The 25,520-nt window shown below is 50.3% G+C and overlaps 1 protein-coding gene across 1 annotated transcript; it reads left to right on the top strand.

Moving 5' to 3' along the window:
- Nucleotides 1-493: 493 nt before the first annotated feature.
- Nucleotides 494-25,520, top strand: Wtip (WT1 interacting protein). Its single transcript, XM_026391233.2, has 8 exons — nt 494-1,188; nt 7,538-7,639; nt 19,465-19,532; nt 19,689-19,751; nt 19,919-20,049; nt 20,769-20,820; nt 21,321-21,389; nt 24,585-25,520. The coding sequence occupies exons 1-8, from the start codon at nt 522-524 to the stop codon at nt 24,723-24,725; spliced, it is 1,293 nt and encodes a 430-aa protein (XP_026247018.1). The 5' UTR covers nt 494-521; the 3' UTR covers nt 24,726-25,520.

The raw sequence follows: 25,520 nt of genomic DNA, 5'->3' as shown, positions 1-25,520 counted from the left end.
CTATTCAGAGGCCCGACGGCCCGGGCGCAGCACAGGCCTCGGACTCTCCGCGGCGCCACGGTTGGCCGCTTTGCCACCGAGGGCCAGCTGCAAGCCGCCCGCCCCAGCGTCCCCGCGCGGCCTCCGCGCCCCTCCAAGCTCCCGGCGCAGCGCGGACACTGCGGCTCCGCCGCCGCCACTCCCCCCACATTCCAGAGGCCGCAGCGCCGTCTCCTTCCTCGCATTCCTGCCCCCGCAAAGGAGTCCCTCCGGCCCCCGCGCGGCCGCGGGGAGGAGGGGGCGCGGCCGAGCGCCTCAGAGCGCACATTCCTCCGCCGCGCGCGCCCTTGAGCGGAGCGCCGCGTCCCCTGGCCCGCGCGTGGCCGGCGGAGCGACCCCGGCCGGGCGCCGGCCCCGCCCCGCCCCGTGCCCAGGGGTCCCGGGGCGGGCTCCGGGCTTCGGGCGGACGATGCGGCGGCGCGGCCGGAGCGGCGGCGGGAAGCGGAGGCGGAGGTGACGCGCTAGGGCCGGCGGGCCGGGCCATGCAGCGCTCCCGGGCGGCCGTGGACGAGGCGGCCCTACTCCTGGCTGGGCTGGCCCTGCGGGAGCTGGAGCCGGGTGGTGACTCTCCAGGCAGGGGTCGACGGGGGCCGCGGCCCGGGCCGGGAGAGGAGGCGGTGCAGGCGCTGGGCCGCAGAGGCAAGGGCGGCGGCGGCCCCGAGGCTGGGCCGGACGGACTGAGCCGCGGGGAGAGAGGCCCGCGGCGCGCAGTGGCTCCCGAGCTCAGCGCGCAGCCGGCGGGCAGCCCGCGGGTCAGTCTGGCGGGCTCCGACGGTGGCGGCGGCGGCGGTAGCACTCGCTCCAGCGGAATCAGCCTCGGCTACGACCAACGCCACGGCAGCCCACGCTCCGGTCGCTCCGACCTGCGTCCGGGCCCAGGTCCGTCGTCTGTGGGCAGTGCCCGCTCCAGCGTGTCCAGTTTGGGCTCCCGCGGCTCGGCGGGCGCCTATGCCGACTTGCTCCTGCCCGGCGCCTGCCTTGCTCCGGCTCGCTCCCCGGAGCCTGCTGGGCCGGCCCCCTTCCCTCTGCCTTCTCTGCAGCTGCCCCCGGGCCGAGAGGGCGGCCCGAGCGCGGCCGAGCGACGGCTGGAGGCGCTTACCCGGGAGCTGGAGCGGGCGCTGGAGGCGCGCACGGCGCGGGACTACTTCGGTGAGCGAACTCGGCCGCGCAGCCCTCTGCGCGCTGGCCCGAGACAGAGGAGAGCTCCGGGTGGGCCAGGCACTGGGCGGGTGGAAGAGGCACCAGGATTAAGAAGCTGTGTCGCCCGCGGGGCTAGCGAGCCGGCGACGTTTTGCGAATAGCCCAGTTATTGCGAACAGCAGCTAACTGTCTAGGTCTCCCGCCAGAAGGGGCTCTAGCAAAGTAAGTTGATGCGCTTAGAGAGTTAGAGAAAAAGTCAGGTTGGCAGATAGAATAAGCAATTTTTTTTTTCCCTGATCATTTCTTTTTCTTCTTCTTCTGTGCTGGGGATTGAATCCAGGGCCTTGTGCTTGTGAGGCAAGCGCTCTACCAACTGAGCTGTATCCCCAGCCCAGGGCATCTCTTCTTAACCCTTGGTGATTGCTTCTGTTTACCTTCCTTGATGTTTCGTGATCAGAAGGGACGCCCGGCATGCCCCCAGCAGTATGGGGGTGTGGACAGGAACAGGAAGGTGGAGAACCCTGGGTACTCTTGGACCCGCCTGACCCGAGGCTGTGGGGATGCTAGTGGCGGGAGGTGGAGACTGTGGGAGGGAGGAAGAGCCCACCTTGTGGGAGAGGAAGACCCAGCCAGGCACACTGGGCTGCTCGAGGCTGTGCTGTGGATGTGTATCTTAAAGGAATTGTGCTTCTTATGAATTTGCAAAGCTCACCAGTCTGACAGCTTCTGTTTCCCAGCCCCTCCCTGGCTTTCTCATGCCTTTCAACAACTCTTCGGGAGAGGTGGGGCACAGAAGTATTATAGAGCCCAAGGAGAGAGTATCCCTCCCTCCCTTCCTGATAAACCCATAGGGTGGAGGCCCCTGGCTTTAGACAGATGATTGTCAAGGGTGATCAAGCCTGGGAATGAGGCTGTCCTGGGATTTCTATCTTTCTTACACTCAATGGAGCTAGCGGCTCTGGACTGCGCTTTACTGGATTTTTTGGGATTGAACCTAGGGGGCGCTGAGCCACTGAGCCACACCCCCAGCCCTTTTTATATTTTTTAAAAATTTGAGACAGGGTCTTGCTAAGTTGCTGAGGTTGGGACTTTGAATTCGGGATCCTCCTGCCTCAGCCTCCCAAGCCCTGGAATTATGCTTGTGTGCCTGGCCCTGAACTGGATCTTGAGAGATGAGGAGGCTGTATATTGCAGGCCAGATGGGAGCATCCCAGGCAGAGAGAAGGAAGTGAGCAAAACAAGGCCAAGGAAGATTTAAGAAGGCCCCAGAGGATTGCAACCAGGAGGGGCCAGGGGGTCAAGGGCATGTGTGCACTGAAGGGTTGGCCTGTTTGGGGGTTGGGGAGCACCTCCCATGTGGGGAGACAGGGTGAGAATTTGTGGTTTGGCAGGTCTGGTGGCTGCTGGTAGCAAAGAGATGAGAGAGGAGCTCTTGCCTCCTGTGCCAGGCAGATGCCAGGAGCAGAGCCATTCCGTTCAAAAGGAACACTCTTCAGTGCTCTCTTGAGGAAATAGTGGCCCTTTTCTGTTCCTTGAATATTGCAGAGCTTGGGTGAGGGGTGTGGCTGAGTATCCATGGCCACCCAGAATCATTATGTTACTCTGGGTGGCCCTAGTCCCATCAGGTAATGTTGGAAGTGAAGGGGCCAATAGTAGAAAATGGTAGAGGTCAGGGGGCTATCCTTTCTAAAGAGGAGCTGGGGCTCAGCTTTGTAGCCATTTGGGAGTCTGAGAGGACAGACAGATTGTCCTCCCCCCAAGAACAGCCAGAAATTGAGATTTAGATAAACATTATGGTTCTAATGACATTTGACTTTTTTGAGGTACAAGAGTGGCAATTTTGGCCCGGTGGTGGCCCACGCTTGTAATCCAAGTGGCTTGGGAGTCTGACGCAGGAGGATTGCAAGTTCAAAGCCAGCCTCAGCAAAAGCAAGATGCTAAGCTACTCAGTGAGACCCTTCTCTCTATATATTAAATAAAATACAAAATAGGACTGGGGATATGGCTCAGTGGTTGAGTGCCCCTGAGTTCCATCCCTGGTACCCCTCCCCCCTCACCACCAAAAAAAGTGGCAATTTTAAGCTGGGTGGGGTGGCACGTGCCTGTAATCTCAGCAACTCCAGAGACTGAAGTAGAAGGATCAGAAGTTTGAGGCCAGTCTGGGCAACTTAGTAAGACCCTGCCTTCAAAATAAAAAATTAAAAGGACTGGGAATGTGACAGTGGTAAAACACCCCTTGGTTCAAACCCCAGTACAAAAAAAAAAGTAATATTATAAGTTCAATTGGAATAATAGGTCGTCTCCAGGTAGCATGAGCACCAGCGATCTCGAGAAACCTAATGCACAGAGCATTTCTCTTTGTGCCATCCTTCGTCACTTCTCTTTGGCTCTGGTGCCCGCTGACCTCTTGGTCACTCTTTGTCATTCAGTGATGTCTTTGGAACTTTCCCTCTCCTCCCTGAGGTCTCCTGCCACTAGCCTGTCACCAACCTCAGGCCCCTGGAACCTCTTTCCGCTGCGTAGCCTGCTGCCTTCTCTCTGGCCACCCACTCCGGGGCCACACCCTGCTTTTGCTTCTCTCCAGCACCTTCAGTTCCAGCAGCTGCTTCTCACCACGACCTCAGATTCCTCTCAATTATCTGCCCAGCGTGACCCTGGCTCCCGCTGCTCCTTTCCTGCTGCTCCCCCAGGCTGAGGGGCTCAGAGGATGCTCCTGGGACCACAGCAGATTTTTGGATTTCAGCCTCAGTGGTCTCCCTAAGACTAGGTCACTTGGCTCTTCCGTTTCCTGAGCACCCTTCCTCTCCCCTCTGATGTCCATCCTTGCTTTCCACTTCACATAGAATATTGTGGTCAATATTGTCTCCGCTGGCTTCCTGTTTCTCAACCCCAGGCTCTCTCCTGTCCACAGCCAGCCCCTCGCTCCTGCCACCTAAGAGGATAAGAGTCCTCTGTCTCCAACCTCCACCTTCTCCATCTTCAGCTTTCCTCCTGTTATAAATTTGCACAAGGGTATTTCACTAAAAAAAAAAAAAAAGTAAAGAGTAAAGATGACTCTCAAACCTATATGGCCACACCCCATGAAGGACGCCCCAGCCCTTTCAAACATTCTTCCCCTCCCAGTGTTTTGCTGAGATCATCTTTGCTAATTTAAATACCTTCCTATTCCCCATGGCCACCTGCTGTATCTCCTCTCACTTGACTGGCCCACGTCTCACACAGGACACTAGTGATGCAAGGCCCCAGCCCGAAATGTCTCATCTCATTGTGGTATCCAACAATGTGGAGTTTGCTCTCCTCACAGCATCCTGCTTCCTAATTTCTGGGTCTCTCATGCTCCTGCTTCTTTTTTAGTGTATTTTTCTTTCTTTCTTTTCTTTTTCTTTTTCTTTTTTTTTTTCTTTCTTTTTTTTTTTTTGGTGGTGCTGGGGATTGAACCCAGGGCCTGTGCATGCAAGGCAAGCACTCTACCAACTGAGCTATATCCCCAGCCCAGTATATTTTTATTAAAGTGGTGTATGTACATATTTAGAGAAAAATCAAATAAAATGCAAAAATGAATAATGCAGAATAGAATCGGCTCTTCCTTTCTTTATCCACCCTTCATTTCTGTTTCTCCAGAAGCACCCGGGTTTTCTTCTTTTCTCCTTTCTCTGTTTTCCCAGTAGCTTAATCAGGGAAATGACAAGGTCCGATTCTCAAAGCTAATGGACAAGAATGAGCAGTCTGGCTGCAGTTTGGGGAATGGATTACTGGGGGCCAGGCTGGGAGGCCAGAGGGAGTGAGGGGAAGGAGTGAAGTCAAGGTGAGGGGACAGAGGTTCCCAACTAGAGGTGAGGGTGAGGCACCCACCTGAAGAGCCCAGAACCTGGGTACATGAACACACCATCTCCTGAGGGGGAGCCACAATCTATAGTGGTTTGGGGGAGTCTGCAGCTGTGTCTGCACACAGAGTGTCTGGGGCCTTCTGAGAGGGGAACCAGCACTCGGGAGTCCAGGCTGGAGGTCACACCTGGAGCCCTGGGCAGGGTGAGAAGATGGGACTGTGCAGGAGACCTGGGAAGCTGCGGCCATGCACAGGGACCTGCAGCAAGGGTTTGCTTGGTCTCTACATTTTGAGAACACTTAAGTTAGTAATTAATTTCAGAATAGAAGGATTTCATATACAGATCTAGATGTCTAGCTTTTCTTGAAAAATTAGGGTCTCTGGCCATGCCTGTGGGCCTGCCTTCTCACCTCGGAGCCATCTGTAGAACCGTACCTGGGTCCCCCCGGCCATCCGTGTGTTCCTGCCTGGTTTAAGTTGGGGTGCTGGGGATTGACCTAAGGATCCTGTGCGTGCTAGGTAGGTGCTCTCCCACTGAGCTGCACCCCTGACCCTTTTATTTTTTTATTTCGAGACAGGGTCTCCTTACGTTTTTTTGTGGCTGGCCTTGAACTTGCAATCTATCCTTTTGCCTCAGCCTCCTCAGTAGCTGGGAGCAAACCACCCTCCCCAGCTCTTCTGTGGTTTTATCTATTTATTTATTTATTGGTACTGGGAATTGACCCCAGGGTGCTTAACCACGAGCCATATCCCCAGCTGCCCCCCCCCCCCTTTTTTGGTATTTTATTTAGAGACAGGGCCTTGCTGAGTTGCTAAGTGTCTTGCTAAATTGCTGAGGCTGGCTTTGAACTCTCAATCCTCCTTCCTCAGCCTCTAGAGCTGGAGTCGCTGAGATGACAGGCATGCGCCACCATGCCCGGCTTCCTGTGGTTTTGAGGCATCTGAATTGATCCTCCCCACACCTCAGAGGCCAGGACTGAGCAGGGGAGTAACCAGAAGAGCTGGGAGGGGAGAAACCAGGTGTAGGTTAAATCCTGGAAACCAAAAAGGAGGTGAGATCAGATGGGAAAGAGCATACAAAAGGTAGGAGAGACTTGGCCATGGTCACACAGATGGAGCATCCCTAATCTGAAAATATGAAAAGCTCCAAAATCCACAACATTTTTGAGCATGAAATTGACACTCAAAAAGTTTCAGACTTTGGCATTTTTGATTTCAGATTTTCTGGTGAGGGAAGCTTAAAGTCTGCAGATATTCCAAAATCTGAAAAACCCCCAAATTGAAAACACTTTGGATCCTAAGCATTTCAGATAAGGGATACTTAACCCATGTAAAGACAGAGAAGGCAAGAGGGAGGGGGATGGCAGTATGTCCTGGAACAGCTGTAGATTGAGGGCCTGGAGTGTAGGTGGAGCCACCTTCATGCCCTGTGGGGTACTGGGGGCCCTGAGTAACTCCCTGAGGAGTTACTCAGGCTGGCTGCCTGCTGGGTCTCCAGGAGGGCTGGTCAGAGAGTCCACTAGGGCTGGAACCAGGCTCTATCCTGGCATTCCTGGTCATTTCTCCTTTCCACCCACTACCAGACCCATGGGGCACCCCTGCTCCCTTCCCTCAGCTAAGAGTGGTCCCCAATTCCATCCTGGAGTCCCAGATGCCTGCTCAGTGACTTATCTTACTTTCTTCAGGTCTTTGTTCAAATACCGCCTTGTCAGCAGGGCCTTCCCTGATCATTCTTTTTAAAAATCACAGTCTCAGACATATTCTTGTGTGTGTGGGGTGGGGTGGGGTGGGGGGGTGGTGCTGGAATTGAACCCAGGACCTCATGCACGCAGGGCACGCACTCTACCACTGAGCTGCACCCCGGCCCCTAGATCTGTTCCCAGCCTGACTTTTTTCTGTTGCTTGTTTCTACCTGACACATTATTTAGCTGCTGTTGTCTGTCACCTCCATGGAATCCAGGCTCCTTGGGGGAGGGGACTTCAGTCCATGGTAGAATTTTTCCAGCGCCTGTGGGCTGTGTGGCAGGCGGTGCATGTCTGTGTGCTGACTGAACAGGAGACGGCGTGGGCCTGTAGTACAGATGAGGAAGGGAGCCCCAGGAGGGTCGGCGACTGCCTTGGGTGCACCTGTGTGGTCTTCACTCTCTGTGTCTGGGTCAGAAAATACATATTTTGATTCTGAAGAATAGGATTTGGTTCATGGACAGCAGAAAGGATTTTTCTCTTAGTCCAAGAATGCGGGGCTTAGGATGACATTTCTAGGTATTGATGCGTCTAATAACTACGCGGTTGACCTCAGTTGGCTCTGACCCTGTGTCAGGTGCTCTGGAATCCTCAGACGATAGTATCAGTAGTGGGTTTCCTTTAGGGTCCCCTTGTGTCATTAGAGACTAAATTATGTTGGCCTAGAGAAGTTAACCTGCCCAAGGCCAGGCAGATGGGAGGCATCAGGACTGGGAGGTAGATGTCTGTCCATCTGACTCCAGAGTCCGTGGCGCCAACCACTGCTCTGTCCTGCCTCTCCTCCTATAGGCATTTGCATCAAGTGTGGGCTCGGCATCTATGGAGCGAGGCAGGCGTGCCAGGCGATGGGGAGCCTGTACCACACCGACTGCTTCATCTGTGACTCCTGCGGTAGGTAACCCCTTCCCTGTCCCTCTTGAACCCCAGGCACCCAGTTCCTAGGCAGATGGTCCACCCAGCCCTGGCCCAGGTTAGAGTGTGGAGTAGGCTGGTCACAGTCTTACCGTGCACATGGGTCTGGCCTGTTTGAGAGGCACAGGCTGCTGGGGGGATCTGCTAGGGCCTGGGTGGGGAGCTGTGGAGCCAGTGAGGAGCCTATTGCTGGTGTAGGGAAAGGCTGTCCTTCTGCTCCCCTGCTTTGGGGTCTTCCCCCTGTGCAAGGTGCTGGTGTCTGCCAGGGAGCAGGTGTGGAGCCCGTGACAGTCTTCTGGACATAGGCCTGATACTTTTTTCCTGCCCTTTATTTTTGGTCCCTATTTTACACACAGTATAAACTATAAATTTTATAATTTAACTTAAACAAAATTATGAAACTAAAAAAGTAACTGTAATCCTACTGCCCTAATAGATCTGTATTCTTGATTTTCCCACTGTTCTTCCAGACTTTGCCTTGAAGCAGACATCTTTTATTTGCTTGTGCTAAACATTTTAACATTTTATTACAGAATAATGTATGCAAAGTGTTACATTAAACAGTTCTCTTTCCCTCAGTACTGAGGATTGAACCCAGGGGCACTTTACGACAGCTACAATCCCAGTCATGTTTTTTTTTTAAATTTTATTCTTTAAAAAAATTTTTTTTTTTAATATTTATTTTTTTAGTTCTCGGCGGACACAATATCTTTGTTGGTATGTGGTGCTGAGGATCGAACCCGGGCCGCACGCATGCCAGGCGAGCGCGCTACCGCTTGAGACACATCCCCAGCCTCTTTAAAAAAAAAAAAAAATTATTTTTTTAATTGAACAGGGACACAGTACCTTTGTTTTACCTATTTATTTTATGCGGTGCTGAGGATGGAACCCAGTGCCTCACATATGCAGGGCAAGTGCTCTACCACTGAGCCACAATTCCAGCCCTCCGTTTTTTTACTTTTTTAATTTTGAGACAGGGTCTCACTGAGATGTTGAGTGTCTCGCTAAGATGCTGAGACTAGTCTTGAACTTTTGATCTTCCTGCCTCAGTCTCCTGAGTTGCTGGGATTATAGAATGTGTCGTGGTACCCGGCCTGAAAAGTATCTTTTTTTGTTACCAGGTGTTAAACTCAGGGACACTTAACACTGAGCCATATCCCCAGCCCTTTTTTACATTTTTAATTTAGAGACAGGATCTCTTTTTTTTTTTTTTTTAATGAGAGAGGAAAGTGAGAGAGAGATAGAGAATTTTTTAATATTTATATTTTAGTTCTTGGCGGACACAACATCTTTGTTTGTATGTGGTGCTGAGGATCGAACCCGTGCCGCACGCATGCCAGGCGAGCGCGCTACCGCTTGAGCCACATCCCCAGCCAGGGGGACAGGGTCTCTTTTAAAAAATGTTTTCTTCCAGTCGGGTGCTTTCCCTCACGCCTGTAATCCCAGCGATTTAGGAGGCAGGAGAATTGCAGATTCAGGCTAGGCTCAGAAACTTAGTGAGATCCTGTCTCAAAATACAAATAAAGAAATAAATAATGGCTGGGGGTATAGCTCAGTGGTAGAGCAACCCTGGGTTCAATCCTGAAAAAAAAAAAAAAGGCTTTTTCTTATAACGCTTTATTTTCTTGCTTTATTATACCTTCAGGGTTCCCCCACACTACCAAATGTTCCATTAACCCCTTTCCCTGTGGGGAGCCCCTTGTCAGTCTGAGCCAGTTGCCTTCTAGCTCTCATGAAGCACTCCTTCTGTCCCTTCCCATGCATACTCTCCGGATTGAGTTCACTATTTTCTGCAGGCGTTCAGCTGCCGCTAACAGGGAAGCTGCTGGGGAAGCCTTAGTTCTGAGCCCCTGAGAGGCCTGGCTGCAGGCAGGGTTTGTTCTAGTGGCTCAGGTCCTGTGATTATCTCAACAGGGTTGCCCTTACTTTTGGGTTCATCCTTAGGACAATTTCTCTCATTAGTGCTGAGATGTCCAGGTAGCAGCTGGAGACTTCAGTTTCATTCCACCCGTCTGGGGAAAAGGGAGATGTCTCTTCTGGGCAGTGCCTTGCAGTAGGGAAACTTCTTTTCTAGAAATTGCCTACCAGACCTCTTTGTATCTTATTGGCCAGGTCATCTCACACATCCATACCTGAACCAATTCCTGTAGCTAATGGGTGTGCTGTGATTTGATTGACAGACTTGCCTGAGTCTCTGAACCAGTACTCTGTATGGGTAAAGGAATCCAGGCTTATGGGTGGATGTGCAGTGAGTTCAGGTTCTATGATAAAGCAGCAGCCAATAGTGTGGCTAAATTCTGATGCCTTCCCCCACCCCATGAGGGATTAAACCCAGAGATGCTCAACCACTGAGCCACATCCCCAGCCCTTTTTATTTTTTTGAGACAGGGTCTTACTAAGTTGCTTCAAGCTTTGCTGTATTGCTGAGGCTCGCCTTGAACTCGAGATTCTCCTGCCTCAGCCTCCCGTCCACTGGGATTACCATCATGCCTGGCTAGAAAAATATACCTTAAAATAAAAAAGCCACTATGATTCTTATAATCAGTTCTTCTATTTAGCTTTTTCCTGGACAACCTAGTCATTAAAGTGGACAAAGGTAAATGCCGTAATCTTGCATAGGTATATTCAATAGTGTAGAGATGTCAGTTTTTCCTAAATTGATCTAGAAATGCATTAGAGTTCCAATCAAGCAGATTTTCATGACTTTGACAAGCTAATTCTAAAATTTAAATGGATAAGCAAAGGACTACAAATCGTCAAGAAGATCTTTTAGGAAGAAGAACAAGTTCTAGAACCTTCTACTACTAGGTATCAATACCTATTGTACAGTTACATTAATTATTGTGTTAGCTTTTCAGCCCCGTGACTAAAATATCCGACAGGAACAACTTAGAGGAAGGAAACTTTCTTTTGGGCTCATCGTTTCAGAGGTTCAGTTCATGGTCCACTGACTTCATTGTTCTGAGCCTGAGTGAAGCAGAACATCATGGTGAGCGGGTTCCCAGCTGCCGTGAGGGTAGCTGCTGAGGAGAGCTACTCAGCTCCTGGCAGCCAAGAAGCAAAGAGAGTGAGCAAGCAAGGAACCAGGGACAGATGGAGTCCGGTGGCCTGCCCCTAGTAACCCACCTCTTCTAGCCATGTTCCACTTGCCTACAGTTACCCTCCAGTAGTCCTTCCAGACTATTAATCTAAACACGGATACTTGCCTAACATGTGAGCTCTTCAGGGGACATCAGAGGTCCAAACCATAACAGTTGCTTTCCTGGGTGTTGATGCAAAGATAAACAGACCTGCAGGACAAAATAGAGAGTCCAGGGCCGGGCATGGTGGTGCACACCTATAATCCCAGGAGCTCAGGAGGCTGAGGCAGGAGGATCACGAGTTCAAAGCCAGCCTCAGCAATGGTGAGGTGCTAAGCAACTCAGTGAGACCCTGTCTCTAAATAAAAAAATACAAAATAGGGCTGGGGATGTGGCTCAGTGGTTGAATGCTCTCAGTTCAATTCCTGGTACAAAAAAAAACAAAAAGAAAAAAAAATGCAGAGTCTAGAACCCACTCACGTCCACATGGAAACTTGATAGATGATAGCGGTGTCATTGTAAATGGTTCTGGAAAAATTGGTTATCCATATAAAAAAAGAAATCCAGATGTAGCAAATATTTAATGTGAACAGCAAAAACTAGATACTTTTTTTTTTTTTTTTTTTTTGGTACTGGGTACTAGGAGTGAAATCAGGGGCATTGACCACTGAGCCACATCCCCAGCCCTATGTTGTGTTTTATTTAGAGACAGGGTCTCACTGAGTTGCTCAGCACCTCACCATTGCTGAGGCTGGCTTTGAACTCGTGATCCTCCTGCCTCAGCTTCCTGAGCCCCTGGGATTACAGGTGTGGGCCACCATGCCCAGCAAAACTTGATACTTCTAGGAATAAAGGGACCATATGTTTATTGACCAGTCTTCTGGTAAGAAGGTTTTGTTTTGTTTTTGTTTTTCTTTAGTCACACTGAATGTAAAAGCAGAGACTGACAATGACAATTTTGGCTGCATTGGAATTACAATACTCATCAGTGTGGTGCTCACCTGTAATTCCTGCCACTTGGGAGGATGAGGCAGGAAGATCACAAATTTCAGGCCTTGGCAATTTAGCAAGTTGTCAAAAAAATGAAAAGGGCCTTGGGATCTGGCTGAGTGGTGAAGTGTTTCTGGGTTCAATTTCTAGTATAAATAGATGGATGGATGGTTAGATTCCTGGCTGGCTGGAGGTGTAGTTCAGTGGTAAGAGTGCTCCCTGGCACGTTTCCAATACTGCAAAACAAAAACCAAAACCAAACAAGGGCTGGGGTTGTGGCTCAGAGGTAGAGTGCTTGCCTGGCATGCATGAGGCACTGGGTTCGATCCTCAGCACCACATAAAAATCAAAATAGATATTGTACCAACTAAAACTAAAAAAAAAAAAAAAATAGAAACAAAAAATAACTTATTTTTTATTTTTTTAATATTTATTTTATTAGGTGTAGATGGACACAACACAATGCCTTTATTTTTATGTAAAGCTGAAGCTTTATGTGGTGCTGAGGAACGAACCCGGGTCCCGCCCATGCTAGGCGAGCGCTCTACCGCTGAGCCACAATCCCAGCCCCAGAACTTATTTTTTAAATGATGCCATGATGAGAAGGGCAAGCAGTAGCAACAAAAGCAATACACTGCCATATGTACACCTTCAAGGATTACCGCTTAGAATATAGAAAGTACAGAAAATGTAGTGTTTTTGTAGTTTGCTGTATTTAGGTGTGTTTTCCTATATTTGTCCTGCTTGGGACTCACTGTGATTCCTGAATATTCAAGTCTTTTATTGACTGGGGGAAAATCTCAGCTGTTTTATTTTCCAAAATTGCTTCTGTCTTATTCTCAGTTATTTCCTTCTAGGATCCAAATGAGAAATATGAGGTTTTCTCATTCCAGTGTGTGTGTGTGTGTGTGTGTGTGTGTGTGTGTTTTAAGAGGAGGTACTAGCTGGGCACAGTGGCTCACGTCTGTAATCCCAGCAGCTCAGGAGGCTGAGGCAGGAGGATCACGAGTTCAAAGCCAGCCTCAGCAACAGTGAGGCACTAAGCAACTCAGTGAGACCCTGTCTCTAAATAAAATACAAAATAGGGCTGGGGATGTGGCTCAGTGGTTGAGTGCCCCTGAGCTCAGCCCCTGGTAACCCTCCCCCAACAAATAAAAAGAAAGAGGAGGTTCTGCTGTGCCACCCGGCTAGCCTTGAGCTTGTGGTCCTCCTGCCTCCTGCTTCCCTGGGAGCTGGGTTACAGGCACACAGTGCAGTTCTGTCTCTTAACCTCCCCTGCATATTATCTACTTCTCCACCTCCCTTTGTTTATTTTGTTTACTCTCTTTGTTTCCATTTGGTGCTGGGGATGGAACCCTGGCCCCTCCCATCTATCTAGGCTTGTGCTCTGGCACTGAGCCCACCCTCTCCTCCCTGTTGAATTCTGTTTAATTAATTAATTAATTTTTTTTTTTTTGTAGTTATAGATGGACAGCATGCCTTTATTTTATTTATTTATATGTGGTGCTGAGAATCGAACCCAGTACCTCACACATGCCAATCAAGCGCTCTGCCACTGAGCCCAGCCCCCAGCCCCAGCCCCTCGGTCTAATTTCTTCAGCTCTGTCTTCTCAAAAATCTGAAATAAAAAGAAAAAAAATCTGAAATCCAGATCGCTGATTTTTCTCTTCAGCTGTGTTCAATATTCTGTTTAACTCTTCTGTTTAGCTTTTCAATTCAGTGATTGAACTGTTATATTTCTAGATGTTCCCTTTGGTTCTTTTTTTTTTTTCCCCCAAATCTGCCTCAGCATTTTTGATAGTCTCTTTTGTGTTTATCAACATTTAAAATGAAAAATATATAGATCCTAAGTATATTCCAGCTCGATATGTTTTATCATATGTATGTACGTATGGGTCTCTGTTGTAACCACCCGGATCCTGTCGAGCCTTTCCACACCCAGGAGATTCCTTTAGGCCCCTCCCCCATCGACTGGTAATTAATTAGTTAATGAATTTTTGTGGTTCTGCAGATCAATTGAGAACAATTTACTTTCAGTGTAACAGACAGATCTTAGGTACATAGAGGTGAGTTGCTCCACCCCAGAGTTACAGAGCCAGCCGTTAGGCACACAGCAAAAAGGGTTTGGAGGAATGGGTACGTTCACACCCCTAATGAAGATATAAGAAGTTTTAAACACCCTCAGAAAGTTCAACTTACCATTTATTTATTTATTTTTTAAATTTTGAGACGGGGTCTTACTAAGTTGTTTAGGGCCTCGCTAAATTGCTGAGGCTGGTTTTGAACTCACGATTCACCTGCTTTAGCTTCCTGAGCAGCTGGGATTACAGGTCTGCACCCCCACGCCTGGACGCCATCTTGCCAGTTTTCAGTTGATTCTCATGTGTTCTTCCTGTCAGACCTGCCCAGCCAGTATTCTAGTTCTTTCTTCCTTCCTTTCTTTCTTTCCTAAGGTACAGGAGAACTCTAGGGCACTCTACTGCTGAGCCACATCCCCAGCCCTTTTTATATTTTATTTAGAGACTAGTTCTTGCTAACTTGTTTAGGGCCTAAGTTGCTGAGACTGGCTTTGAACTTGCAATCCTCCTACCTCAGCCTCCTGAGCAGCTGGGAGTATAGGCATGTGTCACCATGCCTGGCCTCACTCCTTTATATTTGAGACAGGGTCTCTTTAAGTTGTTGCTGAGGTTGGCCTCAAACTTGCTCTCCTCCTGCCTCAGCCTCCAAAATAGCTGGGATTACAAGTGGGTATCACTGAGTCCAGCTCAGTATTCTGATTTCTAGCTACAGATTAGTTTTGTCTCTTCTGGAACTTTATATAAATGCATTTGTGTAGTATGTCCCATTTGGTGGCTAGTTTCTTTTGCTGAGCATGCCTTTTTTTTCCCCAATCCATTACATTGTGTATATCAGTAACTCACTCCTTTTTATTATTGAATAGGAATCCATTGTATGAACACACCACAGTTTGTTTATCCATTAACTTCTGATAGATACTAGATTGTTCTGTGAACATTCTTGTAGAGTTCACTTTGTGGACATATGTTTTCATTTCTCTTGAGTAAATTCCAAGGAGTGGAATTTCTGGGTCACAGGGTGAGTGTATGTTTAACTTTATAAGAAACCACTGGACTGTTTTCCAAAGGGGTTCTTCCATTTTACACTCCCAGTAGAAATGGAAGAGAGTGCGGCTAGTCTACATATTTCCAACAATTGGCATTTTGTCTTTTAAATTTTAACCATTTTAATGGGTGGTATCTTAATGTGGTTTTAATTTATATTTCCTTGGTGACTAATGAGGTTCAACATCTTGTTTGCTTCTTGGACATTAATATATATTTTGGAAAGTTTGTTCATGACTACTACCTTTATTTATTTATTATTTATTTTAATTTTATTTTTTTTATTATTATTATTTTTTTTAGAATTGGGAGTTGGTACAATTTTAAAATTGTTGCTGGGGGTTGAACCCAGGGTCATTTAACCACTCAGCTACATTCCCTACCCCTTTTATTTCCATTTTGAGACAGGGTCTCACTATGTTGCTTAGGGCTTCACTAAAGTTGCTGAGGCTGGCCTCAAACTTGTGATCCTCCTGCCTCAGCCTCCTGAGTTGCTGTGATTACAGGTGTGTGCCACTACACCCAGCTATCTTTTAATTATTAAATTATAGGATTTTACATATATATATTTATTCTGAGTATAAATTGTCAGATGCATGTTTTATGAATATTTTCTCCTAGTGTGATTCTTCTTCTTTCTTTCTTTCTTTTTTTTTCTTTTTTTTTTTTTTTTTGAGAACCAGGTATTGATCCCAGGGCTTTACACATGCTAGGCACACAGTAAATGACATCTCCAGCCCTTTTTAAAGTTTTTATTTTGAGACATTCTCTCTAAGTTGCCCAAGCTGGCCTCAAACTCCTGCCTCAGCCTCTTGAGTTGCTGGAATTACAGACAGGACCTACCAAGCCTGCCTCTAGTGTGATTCTTAAAAACATTTTTAATGATGTCCTTTGATGTTTTTTTGTTTGTTTGTTTGTTTTGTGGTGTTGGGGATCCAATCTAGGGCCTCTCACACGCTAGGCAAATGCTCTATGATTGAGTTACGTCACCAGCCCGCTTTCTGTGACTTAAAAAGTTTTTGTCCTCCCTTAGTCACAGTGATCGTCTCCTGTAATTTTCTTCTGGAAGCTCTAAGTTGCTAGGTTTCATGTTCAGGTTGATGACCAGTTCATATTAATTGTTGTGGATGGTGTAAGGAAAGGAATTGAGTTTTATTGTTTTTCTATAAGGTTATCCAGTTGTTCTTGCACCATCTGCTGAAGAATTTATTTTCCTCCTTGTGTATTTGTTGAAATGTTTAGGGTTTAAGCTGGGCGCAGTGGCTCACGCCTGTAATCCCAGCAGCTCCAGAGGCTGAGGCAGGAGGATCGCAAGTTTAAAGTCAGCCTCAGCAACAGTGAGGTGTTAAGCAACTCAGTGAAACCCTGTCTCTAAATAAAATACAAAATAAGTCTGGGGATGTGGCTCAGTGGTTGGATGCCCCTGAGTTCAATTCTTTATAACCCCCCGCCCCGAAAAAAAAAAAGAAATATATTATAAGTATTTGGGACTTTATTTTGTTCTGTTGATTTTTTTTTGCGTCTTTCCTTATCTCAATATTATCTTGATTGCTATAAGCCTATAAAATAGGTACCATAAGTCTTCCAGGTTGGCTGATCTTTGTCAAGATTACTTGGGCAATTCTGGTTCCCAGGGGTGCTTAACCACTGCGCCACATCCCCAGCCCTTTTTATTTTTTTTTTTTATTTTGAGACAGAGTCTTGCAAAGTTGCTTAGGGCCTCACTAAGTTGCCAAGGCTGGCTGTGAACTTGCAATCCCCTTGCCTCAGACTCCCGAGTCACTGGGATTACAGGCATGTGCCACCATGCCCGGCTCTTTGCATGTTTATTAATGAATTTTAACATAAATTTTAGAGTTGGCATATCAGTTTTTACAAGAAAAAAGAAAGAAAGAAAAAGAAAGAAGGAAGGAAGGAAGGAAGGAAGGAAGGAAGGAAGGAAGGAAGGAAGGAAGGAAAGAAAAGAGAGTGCTAGATCTTGATTGGATGGCATTAGGGAAAAATTAATCCCCTAAGGTTCAAAGCCATGAACGTGACTGTTACAAAGTGTGGAGGTCTGAGATTTCACCCTTCTTGCAAGCTGACAGGATAACCAGCCTTTCTTCTGTGATGCTGACAGAAGACAAGAGGCCTGTGGTTGGAGATTCCCTGCCTGAGCTCCCTGTTCTCTTCCCTTCTGCCTCCCCCTGGAGTCCCACAGAGTTGACACAGAGTGGCTAGGGAGACGATCCACACAGAGGGTGGTGTATGTCAGGGCCGAGGGGCTTAAGGAACCCATTTTTTTTGAGACTTTTTTTTTGGGGGGGGTCTTGCTGTGTTGTCCAGGCTGGTCTTTGGTTCTTGGGCTCAAATGATCCTCCTGCCGCTCACTGCCTCTTGAGTGGCCGGGATTACAGGCATGCACCACCACCCCAGCAAGGATCCTACTGTTTTATAGTAGGCTGCCAGCAAAGCTGCTTGACCATTATCCTGGAGGAACCTTTTATTTTCATAATACTAGATGCAAACAGACCTGCCCTCTGTTCCCAGAGGACTCTCTTGTCTTCTAAGTAGTTTGCTGTGCAAATATTCTTGAAAAGAGAATCCAGAATGAGAGCTCCCAGCCCTCTCTCTGCAGAAACTTCAGTGGAAAATCGTTGTCTACTGATGGTATGTCTTTTTGTATTTGTAAAGGTCTTTTTTTTTTTTTTTTTGCCCCCTGTGGTACTGGGGATTCAACCAGGGTCTCATGTTATGGCAGGCAAGCACTTTACTGATGAGCTATGCCCCCAGCTCTATTGTAAGTCTTTTTAAATTTCTCTCAGCTAAGTTTGATTTTACAGTATAAGGTCATAGGTATCTTTCCATAATTTTATTCTTTTTCGGTGGGAGGGTACTGGGGATTGAGCTCAGGGGCACTCAACCACTGAGCCACATTCCCCAGCCCTATTTTGAATTTAATTTAGAGACAGGGTCTTACTGAGTTGCTTAGTGCCTCACTGTTGCTGAGGCTGGCTTTGAACTCCCGATCCTCCTGCTTCAGCCTCCCGAGCTCTGCTGAGATTACAGGCGTGCACCACTGCACCTGGCAAGTTTATTCTTTAGTTTAAATATATATATATATATATATATATATATATATATTTTTTTTTAGTTGTAGATGGACATAATCCCTTTATTTATTTTTATGTGATGTTGAGGATTGAACTCAGTGCCTCACACATGCTAGGCAAGTGCTGTACCACTGAGCTAAATCCCTAACATCCCCACTCCTTTCTCTTTTTCAAAAATTTTGAGACAGGGTCTTGTTACATTGCCAAGGTCAGCCTTCAAATCCTGATCTTCCTGCCTTAGCCTCCCAAGTACTTATTGCCTTTCTGTTTTTCATTTGTTGCACTGCGAGAACCTTTAGTACAAGTTTAATCTAAAGCGGAAACAATGTAATATTTCACTGTCATACTGGGTGCTAGCTGTGTGCTTCTCAGGGACACCATTATTAGGTTGAGGATACTCCCTCTTGTTGCTAGTCAGGAACTGACACCTAATGGTGATGGGAAAGCCTCTGATAGCTGCCAGGTTGGCTGCAGCTTTTGTTCTGACCAGAATGCTCTTTCAAAGTGGGCAAAAGAGTTGTATTTCTTTTTTTTTTTAAATATTTTTATTTTCTAGTTCTCTGCCGACACAACATCTTTGTTGGTATGTGGTGCTGAGGATCCAACCCAGGCCGCACGCATGTGAGGCAAGCGCGCTACCGCTTGAGCCACATCCCCAGCCCCCTTTTTTTTTTTTAAATATTTTTATGTATATTTTTTAGTTATAGATGAACACACAGTATATTTATTTTAATGTGGTGCTGAGGATGGAACTCAGTGTCTCAGGCATGCGAGGCAAGCACTTTTCCACTGAGCTACAATCTCAGCCCCAAAGAGTTGTATTTCTAATATTTATAGATTAAGAAGATTCATTTTGTAGCTGCGTGCAATGGTGCACACCTGTAATCCTAGCCACTTGGGAGGCTGAGGCAAGAGGAGTGCAAGTTCAAGAGCAGCCTAGGAAACTTGGCAAAATCTTATCTCAAAATAACAAATACGAAGAGCTGGGGGAATAGCTAAGTTAGAGCCCTTGCCATACATCAGAGATGCCCTGGATTTAATCCCCTCACTGCAAAAAAAATTTTAAAAAAAGTTATTTTTCTTTTTTGGTACTGGGGATTGAACCTGCGGGCACTTAACCACTAAGTCACATTCCTAGCCTTTTTAAAAAATTTTATTTAGAGACAGGGTCTCACTAAGTTGCTTAGGACCTTGCTAAGTTGCTGAGGCCGGCTTTGAACTTGCGATCCTCCTGCCTCAGCCTCTGGGATTCCAGGCGTGCACCACCACGGCATCCAGCTCCAAAAATCGTTCTCATATTTGCCTTGACAGCCTCTTGCCAGTGTTCTGTTGACAGTGTGTTCTGATTTTTTTTTTGAAATGCTTATTATTATAACAATAATGACATTAAGGGGAAATTTTAAAATGCATCCATCATCCGTCCGTCCTCTCATCGGTTGGAGGAGAGAGCCGAGAGATGGACGCTGGCTCCATCCTGTTCGGCATTCCAGGGTCCCCCTTGCCACCCCTCGTCCTCACAGGGAGACGACTTCGCGGGAAGGCGTTCTACAACGTGGGAGAGAAGGTGTACTGCCAGGAGGACTTCCTGGTGAGTGCAGGCTGTGCCCTTGGCCGTGCCATGGTGGGAGCAGGGGCAGGACTCCCTCTGACTCCCATGGAGGCCTCAGGCCAGGAGGTAGGTGCTGACTGGGCATCGAGTGCCCCTTTGTCATATGACGTCCTGCATCCTGTGTCCCCTTCCCAGTACTCCGGGTTCCAGCAAACAGCTGACAAGTGCAGCGTGTGTGGACACCTCATCATGGAGATGGTGAGACCCTCCCCTAGCCTCCTGGGGCCCCTCTGACACTGGCGGAGTCTGAGGACCCCACCCTCTCACCTGTTCCAGACCTGCCAGGGGCTCAGAGTCACAGCCTCCCCCGGGGGCACTGCTGAGCCTTCTGCCCACGCTGACCCTTCAGTGCCTCCCACCCCCAGATCCTGCAGGCCCTGGGCAAGTCCTACCACCCGGGCTGCTTCCGGTGCTCCGTGTGCAACGAGTGCCTGGACGGGGTGCCCTTCACCGTGGACGTGGACAGCAACATCTACTGCGTCAGGGACTATCACACGTGAGTGGCTGCTGCCGTGAAGCAGGCGCCACCCGGGCTGTCACCCCGGGGAGCATTTTTTGGGCCTGGCTGTCTGTGTTTTCCATCCTTGGTCTGTCCTCTTCTGACCCGCCCTTGAACACTCTGACGTCTGCTTTGACCACTTCTCTCGGGCAGTTCAGCCACCAGCCGTGCCTGCCTCCGCCTGCGGGTGCCCTCTTCCAAGTGGCGGGGACTCTCCTAACTGCCCTCCCCACTCCAGGGCTGGGCCTCTCCCCCAGGATGGGACTCGAGTCCTGACAGACCCCTTCTCCTCTCTGTCTGGGGCCCGTGGTCCATTCCCCTTGCTGCGGCTCCAGGCCCAGGCTCGCTCCTGTGCTGCTGCCTCTCTTGCGTTGGTCCTGGCCACCTGTCCCTGGTACTCAGGGTGGAGCCAGGTCTCACAGAGGTCTCAGCAGGGGTGAACCAAACCTGGACTTTAAGTGGCACGGAACTCCCAGGAAGCATGAGCGAGATGGCAGGACAGATCCTGAGGGCATTCTGGAGGTGGGAGAGGGTGGAGGGGAACTGGGAGCCAGATGAAAGGGCAGTACCCAGAAGGCACAGCGGGAGCCAGGAAGCAGCCACAGGAGGAGGGAAGGCCTGATGCTTGGGCCAAGTCTTGGGGCTGGGTGGGTGGACCTGTGTCCTTGGCCTGTGGTCACACTGTTGGTCACTTCTGGTTTCCTTTATTCCTCCAGGGTTTTTGCACCAAAATGTGCCTCCTGTGCCCGTCCCATCCTCCCTGCACAGGTAGGAACCAGTGGCTGCCCCACTCCTTCCCCGCTCCTTTCTCCATGGAGGGAGGTGGCTCCTGGGTCTGCTGAACTCTGCAGGTTGAGGCTGGGTGGGTGGGGGAGGCCGAGGGAGGTCTGGGCAGCTGCCAGCTTGGGGCACAGCGGCCGTCTCAGGGCCGGGCTCTGCCCCGTGAGCTGTCTGTCCCGGGCTGCTGCCTGGACAAGCAGGGCTCAGGGTGACCTTCCCTGCCTCCAGAAGTGAAGGTCACACACACTCACATGGACACCCTGTGGCACCCTGTGACACTCACGACACCCGAGGAGCTGTTGGCCATGGCGGTGGGGGGGCCTGAGGCCTGGGCACTGATGTGGCCTCAGGAAGTGCTGGGTCTGTGCCCGCAGGGTGGGGTGCTGGGCTGGGTGGTAGATGAGTGGTGCAGACGGCCAGGTATGCACTTGGCACAGTCTGCCTCCAGGTCCAGTGAGCTGCTCACGTGTCCGTCACTCTTCCTCCAGGGCTGCGAGACCACCATCCGCGTGGTGTCCATGGACAGAGACTACCACGTGGAATGCTATCACTGTGAGGTGAGCCTGGGCCCCCCCCCCCGGAAGGCCTGTGGCCGGGTGGTCCCCTCCTCTTCAGGTCTCCTGCCCCACGGTGTCCTGCAGGCCCACCTCCTCTTTTACGGCTCCTGCTCCATTCTGCCCGTCTCCTCTCAGCACTCTCTGCCACCCCCCCAGCCCCCATTTTCCCATTTAATCAAATATTTGCTATTTACAGTATAGGGGGTGCTACAGTTATGACAGCATCATCAGTTCCTGCTGCCCGGGAGGGATGTCCACTCGGCTATATTTGCCCAGGGTGATGGGTGCTGTTCAGGGGAGGGCACAGAACACAGGGGAGGCCTTGGAAAATCGGGGAAGGCTTTCTGGAGGAGGTGACACCAAGCCAAGACTTGAATGATGAATAATAAGAGCCAAGAAGGCATTGAGATGGGCTGGGGCTGAGGCTCAGAGGTAGAGCACTTGCCTGGCATATGTGAGGCCCTGGGTTTGATCCTCAGCACCACATATAAGTAAATGAAATAAAGGTCTATTGATGACTTATATATTAAAAAAAAAGGCAGTGAGAAGGGCATTTCTAGGCAACAGAACCAAAATGTGCTTAGGTACAAAGGGAGGATGGTGGTTTTTGTGTCATTGGAGAAGTGAGCAGGAGCTGGGGACAAAATGACACAGGAGGGACTGAGTTGTGGCTCCGTGGTAGAGCGCTTGCCTCGTGTGTGTGGGGCACTGGGTTGGATCCTCAGCACCACATAAAAATTTAAAAAATAAAATAAAGGTATTGTGTCCATCTACAACTAGAAAATATAAAAAACAGAACAAAAGGACACGGGAGCCTAAGGAACGCGGACTTAGCCTGAGGACAATGGAGACAAAAAGGAATGACAGGTTGCGCTGGATTGCAGAGAAGACACACACATCCACGCAGAGAGTGGAAGCGGGTGCAGTAGGGAGGTCCTGAGGAGGCTGCCAGAGTCAGGGCTGTAGTCCTGGGTTCAGGGACGTGGACCGACTTGAGGAAGGCAGGAGAAGGGACTAGACTTGGGAGGTGATTGGATGTAGGAGTTCGAGGGGGTGGGAAGTCCACCAGGACTCCAGCAGAGAGTGTGACAGTCAACTTTCTGTTGCTGTAACAAATACCCGAGACAATCAATTTATAAAGAGAAAAGGTTTATTTTTGGCTCATAGTTTTAAGAGTGTTCAGCCCCTGATTGGTTGGCTGTGTCATTTGGGGCCTGTGGTGGCACATCATTGGGGGGAGTGTGTGATGGAGCAAAGCTGCTGACCTCTTGGCTGGGACACAGAAGAGAAGGAGGAAGAAGCAGTGTGTGTGGGGTTCAAAGTTCTGTTGAAGGTGTGCCCTCAACCTGGGGGTGTTCCACCACCCAGCTGCATTCCCAGCTCTTTTTTAATTTTTTGAGACAGAGTCTTGCTAACTTGCCCAGGCTGGCCTTAAGCTTATGATCCTCTTGCCTCAGCCTCCTGAGTGACTGGGATGGCGGGAATGTGCCACTGCACCTAGCCTTAAACCCGTTAGGAGTTCCGCTGCCTTCCAGGGGCATCATGGGCTGGGCCTTGGGGGCTGTTCCACATCTAGGCTGCAGCAGTGATGGCGACGGAGGAGGGATGAGCTCCTCTTATTTTTGGTAGCTGGAGACTCCAGATGTCTGGTGGACTGAATTCCAGATGTGCTGGAATCAGACTCCGCCAGCAGCTGTAGGAATTCCGGAGAGATGGGCAGTGGAAGGTTATCTCCTGGCCTCCCTTCTCAGGGATCACTGACTGCCTTGTTTGCTGTTGTGGGTCTGAGAGTCACTGTTCATATAAGGAGCCTGTTTGGTTTACAGTCAAAGTCGGAGGGGAAGCTGGACACCGTGGTGCACGCCTGTAATCCCAGTAGCTTGGAGTTCAAAGCCAGCCTCAGCAACTCAGCCAGACACTGTCTTTAAAGAAAATACAGAAAAGGGGCTGGGGATGTGGCTCAGTGCTTAAGAGCCCCTGGGGTCCTTCCCTGGTGCCAAAAAAAAAAAAAAAAAAGTTTGGAGGGGAAATCCAATTCTTATCACTCTGCCACAGGGGAAGGGGAGCTTGTCAAGGGAACACGTGGCACTGGAAGCTGGGGAACAGATGAGGCCTTCCAGGGAGGGTTGTAGAGGGAGGAGAAAACCCCAGGAATACTGGTATTAAGGGGCGGGAAAGGGAGGACAGAGGAGTGGTAGGAAACCAAGGAGAGTACGTTGGTTACAGAGTCCCAAGGAGAGAAGGGGGGTCTGCAGTAGGAACAGTGAGGTGTTTGGTGGGGGCAGATGGCCCAGTGGGAGCAGAGTCCTGCTGGGGGACCCAGGAAGGAGGAGGAGGAGAGCTGTAGTCTCTAGAGGGGCCATGGCTTCCCCTCCAGCACTAACAGGGCCTCAGTGCCCCTCTGCCTGCTTAGCCATCCCAGGGGATGACCACAGTCCTTGGCCAGTGGCTGAAGCCCAACAGGCTGCTGGGGCCTGTTGCCCCTGCCCCAGGCTGTGGGTGGAGCTAGGGGTCCAGCCTCCCTTCCTCCTCCCCTCTGGTGGGCAGGGGCAAGTAGCAGGACAAGGTAGGGGTGTGAGGAAGGATAGGAGAAGACCTGCAGCAGGAGTGACTTGGGACCTGGGGCTGTGACTTCATGGCGGCAGCCCAGCCCTACGGTGGGAGTGGGGCAGGCTGGGTCTCAGAGGCTTTGTGTCACGTTACCCCTCCCCCCTCTGGTGGGGCTCTAACCCAGGTCCCCTTCTTGCACACTAGGCTATGGGACATACTCCAGCCCTGCACCATACCCCCAGTCCCCCTAAGGTCGCTCTTGAAGCCGCTTGGGTCAGACATTCCGCTCCCCTGATGTGGAGCACTTCCTGCACACTGGCCGCCCCTCCTCCCCGGCCCCCTCCCTGTCCCCAGGACCCACCGGGTTTGGTTTTCCTCGCTTGCATTTTCTCCTCCGGTCTCTTTTGCCTCTTCCTCTTCCAAGGCTCAGCTTTTTGTCCCCTCCCTCCGGGCCCACATCGGTGCCTTACTCTTGGTGTCCAAGAGGCACCTCCAGTGCGCACAGGGGTCCTTGTTCTGCCCCTGGCAGAGTGCCAGCCGTGTTGTCCAGAGCCTACCGATCTGTCCCCACTCCCTGACCTCCGATTATCCTGGTTGTGCCCCCTCCCCTCTTACTCTGGTGTCCCCGCCTGTGTTCTTTCCTAGGACTGCGGGTTGCAGCTGAGCGGAGAGGACGGACGCCGCTGTTATCCCCTGGAGGGCCACCTGCTGTGCCGACGTTGCCACCTGCGGCGCCTCGGGCACGGCCCACTTCCCTCCCCCGCTGTGCACGTCACTGAGCTCTGAGCTGGGGTGGGGTGGGCGTGGACGTGGGAGGAGGGAGGGTGGCCCTGGTCAGTGTCCCGTGGGCCCTGCCGCCGCTTCCACCCACTCCATCCAACACCTACCTAGCTGCTGGCCTGCCGCAGGGGCCGGACCCCCGCGTTGAAGCTACTTCTATTTATTCACCGTCTGTGCCTCCCCAAGCCACTTCCCTCGGGTGCCCTGCTGCCTCCCACCTGCCCACTCACCAGCTTTCGGTTCCAGGACTCCCTGTGCCCCTGCAGCCTCCTGGGCTGTGGGTCGCTGGGCGGGAAAGGTGGAGAGGTCCTCCTTCCTTGGCGGGGACTCTCCACGGGGTGCCACTTTCCTTGGTTCGGAAGGCGCCTGGGACCCTCTCCAAGCGTGCGCCCTGGGGTCGCGGAGGGCACAGGTCGGCTTGTGTTTCCTAAGTGCCTTGCCCGCTGGTGGGTGAGGAGGGTGTCTTGTTTTTGTGGGAACATTGTGGGATTTGGCCATGGGGGCTCGAGGGTGTTTTCAGCCACAGTTTCCCCTGCCCTGGCCCCTGGCTTGGGCCTTGCCCCTCCCCACCATCCTCAGCCCCCGGCCAGGACCTCGCTCCCAGCTCCAGCCGCAGGTGGGGGCGAGGAGCGGCCGCGAGCGGGCGCACTGCGCGCCGGCCCGGGAAGCCCCTGTGCGCGCGCGCTGTGTACCAGGCTCCACTACAAACGGATGTGATTTGACTTAAATTAAGTTTTTCCTTTGAGGATATTTTCATTTTCTTTAAAAGAATATAGTTTTCTTGTAAGAACTTGGACTGGG

The sequence above is a fragment of the Urocitellus parryii genome, chromosome 15 (genome assembly GCF_045843805.1).
Source record: "Urocitellus parryii isolate mUroPar1 chromosome 15, mUroPar1.hap1, whole genome shotgun sequence".
NCBI classification, from domain to species: Eukaryota; Metazoa; Chordata; class Mammalia; order Rodentia; family Sciuridae; genus Urocitellus; species Urocitellus parryii.
This window is presented reverse-complemented; position numbering and strand designations above follow the sequence as displayed.